Source organism: Vanacampus margaritifer, chromosome 5 (assembly GCF_051991255.1).
Source record: "Vanacampus margaritifer isolate UIUO_Vmar chromosome 5, RoL_Vmar_1.0, whole genome shotgun sequence".
NCBI classification, from domain to species: domain Eukaryota; kingdom Metazoa; phylum Chordata; class Actinopteri; order Syngnathiformes; family Syngnathidae; genus Vanacampus; species Vanacampus margaritifer.
Genome location: NC_135436.1, coordinates 21,613,139 through 21,627,121, shown reverse-complemented (window position 1 = coordinate 21,627,121; position 13,983 = coordinate 21,613,139). Strand labels below are relative to the sequence as shown.

General features: G+C 39.6%; 1 protein-coding gene across 2 annotated transcripts; it reads left to right on the top strand.

Annotated features, from left to right (window-relative positions):
* The first annotated feature begins 235 nt into the window (after positions 1-235).
* On the top strand, positions 236-13,536 carry tmprss4a (transmembrane serine protease 4a). 2 transcript variants are annotated; one of them, XM_077566203.1, is made up of 13 exons: positions 236-345; positions 6,006-6,057; positions 6,136-6,279; positions 7,453-7,605; positions 7,686-7,812; positions 7,889-8,008; positions 8,824-8,867; positions 9,578-9,740; positions 9,840-10,006; positions 11,010-11,105; positions 11,176-11,318; positions 11,402-11,554; positions 12,040-13,536. In XM_077566203.1, the coding sequence occupies exons 3-13, from the start codon at positions 6,168-6,170 to the stop codon at positions 12,049-12,051; spliced, it is 1,290 nt and encodes a 429-aa protein (XP_077422329.1). In that variant the 5' UTR covers positions 236-345; positions 6,006-6,057; positions 6,136-6,167; the 3' UTR covers positions 12,052-13,536. The 2 variants fall into 2 exon arrangements, with proteins under 2 accessions (XP_077422329.1, XP_077422327.1); XM_077566201.1 differs by lacking the exon at positions 236-345 and adding an exon at positions 2,981-3,321.
* The last annotated feature ends 447 nt before the right edge of the window (positions 13,537-13,983 follow it).

The following is a 13,983-nucleotide window of genomic DNA, read 5'->3' as shown; positions in this document are numbered from 1 at the left end:
CAATTTCATGTTGTGACTTCATTGTGACTTAAGGGTGGAACAACACACATTCTTTTGACTGCAGGTAAGGTCAAATGTAATCATTAACCAGTGCTGTTTTCAAGCTAAGCTGCACTTCCTCTTGCGACTATCAGGACAACTGTCCAATTACACACAGGCATGTCTGGGCACGGAGATGCTGGTCAAGCGTTTTTTTTGTGTGTGTGCGTGGCAGCGGAGTGCACATCAGTGGGATGAAGCACCTCTGAGTATCGCCACATAAGGAACTGCGAATCTTTTTGCTCACCGATTTAAGCTTTGGTTACTGATTGGACAAGCCACAGTGGACTGTTAGCGACATTAGAGGTAAGGATGCGTAAGCAGACAAACTTAGTATGCATCTCATAATTTTTTCCTTGTTTTTTTAAGTATGAAAAAAAGGAAATCTTGTCGATCACAGACGACTTCCACGGAAGGGGCTTTTGCAGTCATGTTTGCTGTAATAAATTCTTTAGTTGTTGTGTCTTTAGATTGCAAAACATATTTTACATGACTTTTTGTAACGCACGCCAAAAAAAAAGCCTTTGATTTATCGTTGATTCAATAAATAAATACCAGTCATGGTTATCAGTGGGTCTGATAAGGAGCAGCCCAAAGAATGGTGTTGTATATACTGCCGTATATCAAAGGTTATATGGTTTATTTTGTTTGAAAGTATATTTGCATCAACAGTTCATAACATGATTACTCCTTTAATACATTAAGGATACAGTCAGAATATATTTTTTCCTCTTAAGGTATTATGTACCCTAAAAAATGTTTCAAACATATCTAAGAGCTATTTAAAACTTTTATTTATAACATTACTCCTACTCATAAAATGTCATTTTAGCAACATTATTATTACGTATTTATTCAATATCTGCATCTGTAAACAAAATAATCTAATTATATGGAATTTTCTGGTTATCTAAGAATTTGTGTTGTTCCGATACCGATACCAGTGTCGGCAGAGGCCCCGATACTGCATACAAACAGTGGTATCGGCATCGGCAAGTACAAACAAGTAGCATGCCGATACTATTATTTCCGACGCTAATATAGGACTTTGGATGCAGCATCTTGTGTTTTACTTGTGCACAACATTCACTGATGTGTCCACTGCATGCCAAGCTAGGATATCCTATTGGTCCTTGAATGCTCTGAACCAATGGCAGGGCAGCTTTTTCATGTTGAAAAAAAAAAAAAACAATAACCCAGGTATAGGAACGGTATCGGCATCGGCCGATACTGCAAAACTGGGTATCGGAATCGGTATTGGGGGCCAAAAAACGGTATTGGAAAAACAATACTAGGAATGAAGTAGTACAATTTAGGTAATTACAAGCTACTGAGCATCTGAAGTTAGCCCAGCAAGTTGAAAAATGTGTTTTTCTATGTTTAGCCTCTGTGTAGATCTCCTTAAGTTAGCCCAACAAGTTTGAAATCCTTAACATTATTTTCTTGATATTCTTTAGCTGCTGCACCTTCCCTGGTGAAATTTCAATATGTTGCCTCTTGAAGCTATAAAGCAGGTTTTAAACTATTCTTTCATTTATCTTTAACACACTGATTGGACTCTCCTTGGGTTTCCTGAAGTTATAGCTGAGCAGGTGGTCTAACTTTTTATTTTGAAGCTGAACATGATTTAATTAATTTTTTTAAATATATGTTTATTTTAACAGGGGCCTTGAATGTTACACTAATTGAATACTTGGACTGGATCAATCATTTTCATAATAAAATAAGCTGGTTTAACAGTTATTATTAAGGTCCATTTTTACCTCTGGGAATTTTGATTATGAGATGTAAAAATTTTAAATGCAACATCTCTACATACCCTCCCACAAGGCAACTGGATGTTAACAAGCTTGACCCACTAAAGACAGTCACGTCATTTTTTTTATTGCAGGCTGTAAAATGCCTTAAAATGTCCCCTAAGTGCAAAGGTTCAGTGACTTGAATAGGTCTGGTAAAGAAGCACAACACAGCTCCTATTGATGACTGACTTTTTCTCTTCAGCTTTTAATCAGCCGTCCTCTCACATGCCCTATTAACTTTGACCCCCTTTGAATAAACACGGAATTCTGATTATGCGTTTTGTGGAATATGAATTAAGCAGCAAAATTCGACCCATTTGTATCCATCTTAGAGAACGGCCATTTTACCACTCGCTGATCACAATTAGCTTAGTTTAGGGCTTAGGTAACGACCAATCACAGCTCACCTGTTTTCTAAAGATGTGTTAAACACGTGGTGAGACGTGGCACGGCACTGTGAGTCATACAGTTGATACCAGCTGATTTGACAGTCAAAACAATACAGGTGAGAAAACACACCTAACGCGTAAGCTTTGTGCGTGAGCTCATTCAAGGTTTTGATATGGTTGTAGTTCATCATGGTATGATTTAAAGTCATTTTCAGTAGATATTGAACATTTAGGGGACATCCATGATGCTGATTGTGTGCACATAATGTGAGAAAATAAGATAAGATTCACTGATTGTCACACCCACCTAAGTGGGGCGAAAGTCGTTCTCCGCATTTGACCCATCCCCTGATGGAGCGGTGAGCAGCAGCAGCAGCCGCGCTCGGGAATCATATGGTGATCTAACCTCTCAATTCCAACCCTTATTGCTGAGTGTCAAGCAGAGCGGCAATGGGTCCCATTTTTATAGCCTTTGGTATGACCTGGCCGGGAATTGAATCCACGACCTCCCAGTCTCAGGGCGGACACTTTACCACTAAGCCACTGAGCTGGTAAATAAAAAATAGCTATGCAATGCTAGGCGAGGATGAGGCAGAGAGAAGCCAAAAGGGAACATACAGCAATTTGTCCAACGTGCTGGGAGGGGATGAAAAGTTTGGAGTGGGTGGATGCATGGGAGGGACTTAAGTGACAAAGGTGCACAGGTAGGGATTGAAAAAAAAAAAGCGGCTTCAAGTGTCAGGTTACCTGGAATCGTTTTTGTTCGGTCACAGGTCTCTCTCTTTCTGAATGCGCGGAGCTTCGAAACCGAATGCTACACAGAACTTTATGACAAGCCGGAGGTCGCAGAGGCCTGAGGTCAGACGCCCCTTCCAGCGGGCTTCTCTTACAGTGCTGTAGGAAGACAACGAGAGAGAGAGAGACACACACACACAAAATCAAGTCAGATCTTTGGAGGTGAAGTTAGGGAAAGGAAAGGAAGGGGACGCAGCATTTTCGGTGGATTGTGAAGTTCTCCAGGTGCTGCCTCCGAGGAGGTTCTGTGGACAGTAGTGGCCATCTGGATTTAGGACAGTGATAACTGCATCATGTGGGTGAGTATTGAGCTAAAAGAGGAAATTTGTTGACTGTATTTCTCCTTATCAACCGGTTTGTTCACAAACACAAAACCACAGAAGTGCTGATGGCTTTGTGCGCTCACCCAGTGTTTAACAGGGACTGTAAACTGCAAATACAGGTTCACGACAGCATTTGGAGACACCATCTACCTGCCACTTCTGTACGGTGTTAATCGTGAGTTATAGCTTAGCAGAAGTTTTCATATAGTGGCTTTTTAATGCTACTAAACACGTAGCTTTCTTTGCTAGTAAGTAGTTTTGATAGTGTATCAGTCGACTGTATTGACAAGTTTGCATACGATGACTTTTTAATTTATGCTACCAAATTTGTATATTTTAGTCAAGGTTTGCATACGGTGCATTTTTCATTTACTAATTATCAGGTATCCATCTCTCCAATACAAGACGATTCAATATGCATCTTGATACATTTCAAAATTGACAATTTGATTTGGTTCGTTGTCAATTTTATGATTATAACTGTTTTGTTTCGTTTTTGCTATACTTGTGATTATGTTTTCATTGTTTGGGTATACTACTTTTTTATTTAGTTAATTAAAAAAGTATTAATGAATGAAATCAAAAGTTTCAATTCATGATCACCTGAAAGTGTCTTTGCTTTATAATGATAGATATACATGGCTCACTCAATCTCTGTCTTTAAACTTTGTTTTCATTTCATTGTCGCTATGCTACGACTAATATAAACAATGACGTGCATGATCAACAGAGCCCCAAAAAATTATAATAGAATAAAGTTATACAATGATTTACAGAAAGAAAGAAAGAAAGAAAAAAAAGCATGTTAATAAAAACAATGTCATTCAAAAATACTATCTAAAAAATAATACAAAATAAATAAATAAAATAAAATAAAAGTACTATCTAAATGTCAATATATTGTACAACTAAATCCACTGTTAGTGAGAGCAGCTCCTGGATAGCCAATCTAGGTTCAGCACAAGCCAACCAACCTGCCAGGTAAAAAGCTTTGACGTGTTAAGCCTTTCAAGCAAGGTGCTCTTTATCTAGTGCACGTCCTCAATCGGGGATTTATTTTTTATTTTTTTACAAAAGTGCCAGAGATCTAGACCATCTTGTACTAAACAAGAAGTGCATTATTGCAACTATCAAGGCACAATGTTGTTGTCACTGGGGAGGTAACCTAAGTGGTACAGGACCCTAGAGTCTTTTCAAAACAACATATGAAGCTACAATAGGTTACATTATAGTTCAATAATGAGCTCTGCTAGGTACATCTGCCTCAGTAAAATAATATTATTGGAACTGAGTTTTCAGATCAAGTGAGTTTCTTTATCAAAATCATAGAGAGTACTTGAAATAAATCTATGTTAAGGGGGGGAGAGACGCTGAAAACGACAAGGTTTTAGATTGTGCAGGCGTACCTGACGTTCAGACCCATCACTTCAGTGTACACCAAGTATAGGGAGTAATGTCACCCAACATCAGAATATTCCCCAAATGCATGCAAGTAAATTCAAAAGGTCTGTGAAATTATGCAATGTTTTAATTCAACTGCACTTTTGCTTGAAGCGTTTGAAAAATTCGAGTTGTGCGAACCACTTGCTATCTCACCCGTGAAACTGATCCTACACTCAACACCAACTGTTACCAACAATTATGCAACTGGGACACATATGATATCTTGCCAGAGGGTTCTTATGTTCTGTCTTTGCGATACCAATTGCTTTTTGAAAGGAAGCTTCACAACAGCGATACTGTCAGAATACTACCCTACACCTTCACCCTTCTGGGCCGTGTTTGGACAAAATTGCGACAACAGCCTGAACTCATCCCTGTATCATAACAAAGACCTCAGAGCCTAACCGCTTATTCCTCACTAGGGTCGTGGGGGTGCTGGAGCCTATCCCAGATGGCTTCCGGCAGTAGGCAGGGTACACCTTGAACTGGTTGCCAGCCAATCGCAGGGCACGCAGAGACAAACAACCATCCACACTCACACTCACACCTATGGACAATCTAGGGTGTTCAATTAACCTGCCATGCATGTCTTTGGAATGTGGGAGGAAACCGGAGTACCCGGATAACACCCACGCAAGCACGGGGAGAACATGCAAACTTCACCCAGGAAGGCCAAAGCACGGACTTGATCTCACGTCCTCTGCACTGGGAGGCGGACGTGCTAACCAGTCAACCACCGTGCCGCCGGAAAGCACCTAACTAATAATTTTATTCACTACATGAGATATATTTATCAGAAGCGAATGGGGGGGGGGGGGGGGGGTAAAGAGATGTCTGGTTGTTAAGGGTGTGAGTGGTTCAGGAAAGTGTTCTACGACTGATTTAGTTGAGATTTTTGATGGCAGTTTGAAGGGGTTGGAGAACCACAAAATTCAAACAAAATTTTTTTAACAATACACATTCAAACTAGGAATCCGGGCTCTACTAATTGATAAACTGATTATTTCTGTCAATATGTTTGTCTAAATGGGTGTGGAATACGTATATACCGTATATAGGTAAAATTATGCCTCATACATTTGAAAACAAAGAGCTGGTGAAGCCATTGGAGCTGAAGTAATAGCAAAGGACTGATTACATGCAGCTGCGCCTAAGTTTAACACACCCATACACAACATTTTGCTTCCGCACTCGTGCTCATCATTTGTTGTTGTCAGGTCGATCCGTCACCTGAAGAAAGCACAAGACCGTTGAACCCAAAGCACATAGGTAAGGTGAATCACTGCCGTCTAAATTCAAGAATATTTCTGATATGGCTTGTTGTTTCATTTCTCGCACCACTTCCAGTGGTTCCACGGCCAGGCCGCCACAGAAGGCCCATGACGGCTCCAAAGACTCAAAAAGAGAAGGCGCCTAAGACCAAGAAGGTGTTGCTGACGATTGCAGCAGTTTTGGTGTTGCTGGGGATCCTGGTCACCGCGGGATACTTCAGTGAGTCAAGAAGCTACTGAATAATTCTCTGTTGGTCAACCGTCTGCAGTCCAACTTCAGCCTTTCAGTACAGTACTTTAGGCCAGTGTTTCTCAACCCTGGTCCTCGGGGACCACTATCCAGCATGTTTTGCATGTCTCCCTATTCTAACGCAGGTGATTCCAATGATCGGCTGACCAGCAAGCTCTGGAGAATCTGATAACGATTCTCACCCGCGTTGGTGAAGGGAGACCTGGAAAAAGCAGGCTGGATAGTGTTCCCCCGACGACCAGGGTTGAGAAACACTGCTTAAGGCTACCCGTCAAATCAAGAATGACGATCTCCATTTAATTCCAAGGGGATCTCTTTGGAGATGCCTATACGTGACTCTGATGAACATGGAGATGTAAGCTGTACCCTGAGAAAGCCAGTCTTAAATAGCTGATGACCCCAAACGATCGAAGGACTGCTACAGCCTTCCTTTGCCTTCGCAGCCGTTGGGTCTACCTCTTCCGCTGGATCCATCATTGAGCTTTATTTGTTGGCAGTGGCCATCTTTTGATAGACTGTATTTTTTGTCCTGCTGGATGCCCATTTCTCCTCAGGAAGTGAGCCATAGGGTTCTTTTAGTTGATGGCTAGCCAACTATGTCTTGGTAGGGACAGGTTTAAACTTCATGCAGTTCAGCCCAGACCCTGACTGGTATCGGAATAGTAAGATGCCAAAAAGGGGTATATACTCATCGTCGATTTGTACCCCTTTACAATTTTTGCGTACCATTAACTCTTTGACTACCAAAAACGTTAAATAACGTTTAGTAAAATCCTATGGAGGAGTGCCAAAGACGTTAAAAGACGTTTTTTTTTTTCAAAACAGAGGTGAAACTAACCATTTTCTATTGTTGATTACTGAAAAACGGAATAAGGTAGAAACAAACTTTTTTTTCTGATGAAAGATGAGAGTCCAATCTTTCATTTGGTAGTATGTGTGTTTCCATAGTCCAAACACATAATTTTCTGTGGACCTTGAAAGATCAGTCAAAATGCTTAAAATCGGCTGGCACCCACGGCATCCCTTTTCTGAAAACGTCTGGTAGTCAAAGAGTTAAGAACTGAACTGAATCGCTTCACGGCTGCTTGCCACCATATCATCAAATCAAGTCATCCCTGTTTCCTAATCTCCTCTTTCTTTCAGTAAAGCAACTGATCGACAGCAAGTACTTCTTCTGCACAAAGTCGTTTAAGTTCATCCCCTTGGATAAAACCTGCGATGGAACGGACCATTGCAAAGGAGGAGAAGATGAACAAACGTGTTTGTCAAGCTTCAAGGCCAACACGACCTTTCCAGGTAGTCAAGAAACCCGAACCGCCTCCATCTTTGCTTGTCTGTCACCACAACTTTAAGAAGAAAATGGTTCCTCCCGGCAGTGCGCCTCATGACCCGTCAGAGCGTCCTGCAGGTGTATAATCCTAGCTCAGGGTGGAGGAGCGTGTGTATCGAAGGCTGGACCGACAAGCACACGCAGACGGCGTGCACGCAACTGGGATACACCAAGTCAGTTTCACGAGCGGAGTCAGCGAGAGTGACCTCATATCCGATCTCTAACATAGCGTCCTTTCTCCGTTGGCAGCAATCCTCGTAGCACCAATATCCCGATCAACACGTTATCGTCGAACTTGAAATCGGGACCGTTCACTGCACTGAGGTCGGGGACCGGAAACACGCCTATTCACCAAGCTACAGTTGACCGGTGAGTGAAAGTACACTTTATGAAAATATATTGGTAGACTAATGGAATTTTGTCTAGATGGGAATTAGTGAGGTCAGGCTCACAATCTCTGCAAGAGTTAATCCGAGAGTTCTTCCAAACCGATAGCAACTCTCTTGGTCGCCTTGTGATTGAATGGCAAACAATCCGAGGTGTAGTCTGCCATTTTAGCCCTCAGCTGGCATACAGTACACTCCAGCATCTGCCAGGACCCTGAACAGATGAAACTGTATAGAAAATGGATGGACTGATTTATGTACTGGGTTAGTCATGTTGGAACGTACAACATTGTGTCTTCCCTCAACTAGTGTATTCCTGAAGTTGGAAGTGTAGACTTGTCAGAAATGTCTTGCTAAGAACAGTTGTGTGTGTGAATGCGATCGTCTGAAAACAGGTGCACACCAAACCAACAAACTCAGGCTGGTATGATGAGGTGGCACTGAAATTGTTTACCATGTGCTTTTGGAAAGGTCATTAAACCAAAACAGGAACCAACGATCCTTTTCTGCACATCAAACCATATTTTCTAGTTTTATTTTCGGCACGGTTCTCTCTCATGGTTCGACTCTCTGGTGACTTCCACTCCCCGTCTGTCACAAGCAAGCAAACAAGTTTCTGTTACTCAACACCAAAACAGTTCCCAGTTTTTGTTCTGTTTCTTCTCCAGGACTGTGATCTTGACATCTTATATTAGTTACAATACAAACATGTTTATGCAAGCATTTTTTGGTCAACAAACTGAATGACTCACTGTGTGGTTAATTGAAAGCTTTTAAGCAATTTTCTCCCTCCGATAGGAGTGCATGCAGATCAGGAGCTGTGGTTTCTTTATCTTGTTCAGGTTAGTACTATTTTTAGAAAAGCAGCCACAGAAATTAATAATGTTTATAGCATATTTTTAAACACCATGGTCGTTTATGGGAGCTAGATGACACAGTTGTCAAACTGGTTTGACTCCAACAGGCTCAAACATGCCACTGTTGACTGCAAAGCCTTTAGCAAACACATGAGTGAGCGCTTCTTGTGAGTCATTATAATCCATGATCCATCCAGTTCAAGGATTAAATGAAACAAGTTCAACCTGGTTTGGCCTGTCAGAGCACAATTACTGACTTAATTAAATTGTTCAAAGAATTAAAATTTGGGTGGTCATCCGTAATGGGCACTGCACGCCTTGCTATGTGGCTATAGACGTATGAGTATAAAGCCAGTCAGAAAATAAAATAAAAAACACAAAAAATGCAAAATGAAAATAATGGTGAAATATAATGATAAAAATAAAATATTTACAATCAATTTAAATTAGCCGGTCCCTAATACCAATGTTAACTATGCCATCTTTCTTCATAGCAATCTTTTTGACTCACATATTTAAAATACGGCGTTAGATAAGAAGGCTGAAATCACCATTCGAGCCATTTACCCTCTTTTCTCAATCACTTTGCCTTGTAAGGGTTTGTGTACTTGTGGCACTATTGGAGAAAGCTTACATTTTTGGAAGTGCATTTGACATTATGGTGAAGCGGTTCATGTTTGGTGTTTTCTTGTCAGACTGTGGAGAGGGGGACCCTCAGAATCGGATTGTTGGCGGTACGGATGCTACCATAGAGGACTGGCCGTGGCAGGTGAGCTTGCAGCAGGCTGGCCAACACACATGTGGAGGCTCCCTAGTGTCTACACGTTGGGTGGTTACCGCAGCTCACTGCTTCACTGGGTCAGTACTTTTTTGCTTTCATTTGATGGTTGATGATATCATGCACTTGTCGTCATACTCAAGCCAGATCCTTCTCATTTCCTTTGTGGGCACCTGCAGTAGTAATAAGGAGCTGAGTCGCTGGAAAGTGGTGTCGGGTCGGACCTTCATGGGAACACTGGGAGGTTCCTCGGTGGACAGAATCATCCGGCACGGAAACTATGACCCGGCTCGAAATGATTATGATATAGCACTCATGAGACTTACCAGTCCAATCAGAGTGGGAGGTAAGTGCAAACAGTAAAAGGCACCAAAAAAAAAAAAAAAAAAAAAAAAAAAAAAAAAAGGTTCTCCTCAAAATAATGAAAAAGCCAAAGGAACTAAACATAATTTGTTTGGCTGTTTTTTAATTCGAACAAACAAATTCAGGGAGCTTCCTGGGTCATCAAGTTATGTGAAAGCCTAAACAATACCACAGCTCACAACAGTTTTTTTGCTAGTAGATATTTTTTTCCCTCCAAAAATTCAAAACAACTGAAATGTTAAACGCTCACATATTTTATCTTTGTTTTAGTGAGAAAAAAAAAAGTTACGATAGTCAGCAGCACTCATTAGCATCAGCTAGCATATTTAAATGAATAATTCCCTTAAGTTTACACAGTTTTAAAATGATATTTTATTGGCCATCAATTAAGGGGGGGAAAAAAAGGCAGATACGATATTCCTCAAAATGTAGAATATCAGCGCCGATAATAGGTCCATCACTATTAGAAATGTAAATTCAGTTAGTTATCATTTTACTAATATTTGTATGAGATTATATACAATAAATAATTTAACCAATGATTTAATGAAATGAAGGAATGCAAAAAATAATAAATAATAATATTGTTAATATTTGAGAAATCTGCAACAAATATTACTAGAATCTTAAAAATGTAAAGTGGGCCTACTTTTCCATCCCCTTCAATAGAACTGTATGAAACTGATGGATAAATATTTTTTTTTAACCCAGAAGTCAATTAAAATAAACAACAACAACAATTTGTTCAATTTATTTTGGAACGATAATTCACGACCAAAACAAATGCTTTCAAAAACAGAACGTTATTAAAAGTGAAGACAATTTGCATTTTTGTTACGAATGTTTGCAATAAACTTAGCATAGGATAACTCTATTTTGGCTATTTTCAAGATAAATGCAGATGCACTGAAAGCATATCAAAATCAAAATCTAAAATTTTGACTTACATTTCCTCATGAACACACTTCTGTCCCGATGTGTTCCAGTGAGCCGCATGCCAGTTTGTCTTCCTCCAAAAGCCTTCGGTCTTTCTCCCTCAGCCTCGATGGTGGTGACCGGTTGGGGCTACCTGGAAGAAAATGGTGAACGACCACATCACTATTATAATAATGCATGATAATTGCTTATTGCATACTCTCATGTTACCTTCAGGAGCCATCTCTTCATCGCTGCAGAAAGCCAACATCCCTCTCATTGAAAGGTCCAAGTGTGCCAGCCCGACCGTGTATGGAAATGCCATCACCAATAGGATGATCTGTGCTGGTTTTATGGAAGGGAGAGTGGACGCATGTCAGGTAAACGCAGCATGAGAGCGCACAAAACAAGAATTTTATTTGTAGTGAGTTGAAATGTGAGCACGACTGCTGGTGTACCTCAGGGCGACAGCGGTGGGCCGTTGGTGCACTTCACCTCATCCAAATGGTACTTGATCGGGGTGGTGAGCTGGGGCGTCGGCTGTGCCAGGGAGAGGCGTCCTGGCGTCTACTCCAACGTTGAGGAGATGCTCAACTGGATTCGTACCGTCATGGAGGTAAAGCATACAACTCAACAAACACCAAGTGTCTGCTTGATGTTATAAACAAAGTTGACAACTTTCAAATATTTGTAAAAAGCTGTTATTGTTACAATTTGTGAGCTAATTTGGGTCTTGACATGAAAGTTTAGCAACGCCAATCTACTCAATCGAATGAGATCCAATCAAATATATTATTTTAAAAGATAAGGATACATAAGAAGGTACAACTAAACTGTGTCAACTTGACAGTTTAGTTGTACCTTCTGCCATCTAGTGGATGAGGATTTAATTACTCTGCCTGTCATGTTAGTTGCTGGCACAGCTAAATAAATAATTTTGGGGTATTGACATTCATACATTTATGCCTCGTTGATAGTTTGAATCTAACCTGAGCATTATATGCTTTGTAAAGGCAGATTTTTTTTTAACAGCTCTTGCAATATTGGATCTCAAATGTGCTTTCTCAATACACATTTGGTCATTATTATTTTATCCTACAGAAAAACCCATAATGTTTTCCACTGACAAGCAACTACGAGACAAGGCTGCAAGTGAAGATGTGGTTTTCAAGTGGCTAGAGACGGGACTAATGCGACACAGCAATGTGGAAGACGAAGCACATACTTTCATGCTTATTTCAGGTTTTCGTTTCTCATGGAGCAAGTGAATTGAATGCTTCAATGGGTTGCATGGGATTTTCATAGCAGACATTTTCTTTACTGCACAAAGCACAGCAATAAATATGTCAGGTTCAATGTCTGCATAGATTTCATCTAGGCCTACTGAAGCTAAGTTCTTGAGGGTCATTCCATAATTGGTGACAATTGAGGTACAATGGTTTTGGAAAAACTGAGTATTTCTTTTCTTTTCAAGAAAAACAGATAGTAAAAACATATCATTTATTCAGCTCAGTCAGCAAAAAGTACACTTTATGAGAAACTTAATTTGTCAAATCAGAAATTTTACTGGGCTCAGCGCAACGCCACAACCCAGTTACAAATATTGACATAAAAAAATACATAATAATTAAATATCATAAATAATAAAATGTGTTAAATAAGTCTTTAACAGTTAAAAAAAAAAACGGGTTATATTTTAATATTTGGTTGACTACTATAGTTTTGGCTCAATAGCGCATGCTAACCATGTTAGCTGCTATGCTAATTGGCCATGGACAAATTTAATGGACGGGAGGAAACCTTTTGTCTTTTTCAAATAAAATAAAACGTTGGTTTGCGACACAATCCATTACGGCAGAAAACATTAAAATAATAATAAATATGTAAAACAGTCGAAGAGAGTACTTACCTTAGGTCATGTAGTTGACTTTTTTTTTTTTTTTTGTCTCTTCCTCTGGAAAGCCAAAGACGTTTTAGTTATATGTGTTAACACAACTTCAGGGCATAATTACTACAATTTTAAACCCTGGGCGTTATTTTATTTTATTTTGAAATGGCTTGGTCAGATCCAACAAAAAGCCAAAAAAATGGTCAAATAACGCCCAGGGGTTGTCTCACATACTGAACCATTCAGTTCTTTATTATTGCACTGGCTGAAATCATTGATGACACCGACTTATTTGCTCATCAAAAACGGATGGATGCATCATTTTTAGCACGTATCAGAATAATTCAACCAAGCACTTTAAGTGAAAAATGAGAATTACTTGACATTACTGTGTGAGTGCATAAATAATTCAAGTAGGCAGGATTTGAGATCATTGAAGCCTAAACTCACTAGGTTTATATTCATAATCTGTTCTCAGGTATTTCTTGATGTTTGTGGACGTTTAAAGGTTTAAAATTGCGGTTCCGCTTTTAGGTACAACATAAAAAAATCATAGCAGTAGTTGGTGGTTAAGTAGTCGATGTGACATTATGAAATATTCAAATGTAAATTGCCATAAGAGATAATTGCTGTACATATGCTTACTTGTATATTTTTGTAAATATGTAATAAAGACTTGCCAAAATTGCAATAAATACAATCATCAGACACTTCATTGCATATCACACCTGTCACTTTTAGTCTTTAAAATTATTATTATTTTTTTTTTAATATGTTTTAAAATATTTCTTATGCCCTTGAGCATTCTTGAAAAAATAAATAACATGATTGCTACTTGCTATGAGCTATTATCGGGACTTTAGTAACGACTAAACATTACAACGGTCGTCTTAAAAAAAAAAAAAGTCCTATAATGTAGTTGAAACTGGATACTTTAAGTTGTCTTTGGTTCTTTTTGGCACACCCTGACCCAATGGTAACAACGGGGCACTCCACTATATAAACTATGAACAATAACGGAGCCAGACAATATTTCTGTGGCAGATTTCACACTGGAAATAGAAACCCGGAGACTGCATCCACCCACCTTTTCCTGTGTCTCCAAATTTTCAGTCTCTTACCTTGAACCTTTTTCATTGCAGCGAGCGATCCACTTG

What these genes read in the sequence shown, in the direction of transcription:
- tmprss4a (XM_077566201.1), top strand. An exon ending in GCAGCTCACTGCTTCACTGG is followed by an intron (nt 9,741 to 9,839) that starts GTCAGTACTTTT and finishes GGGCACCTGCAG; the next exon opens with TAGTAATAAGGAGCTGAGTC. An exon ending in GGAGAGTGGACGCATGTCAG is followed by an intron (nt 11,319 to 11,401) that starts GTAAACGCAGCA and finishes GGTGTACCTCAG; the next exon opens with GGCGACAGCGGTGGGCCGTT.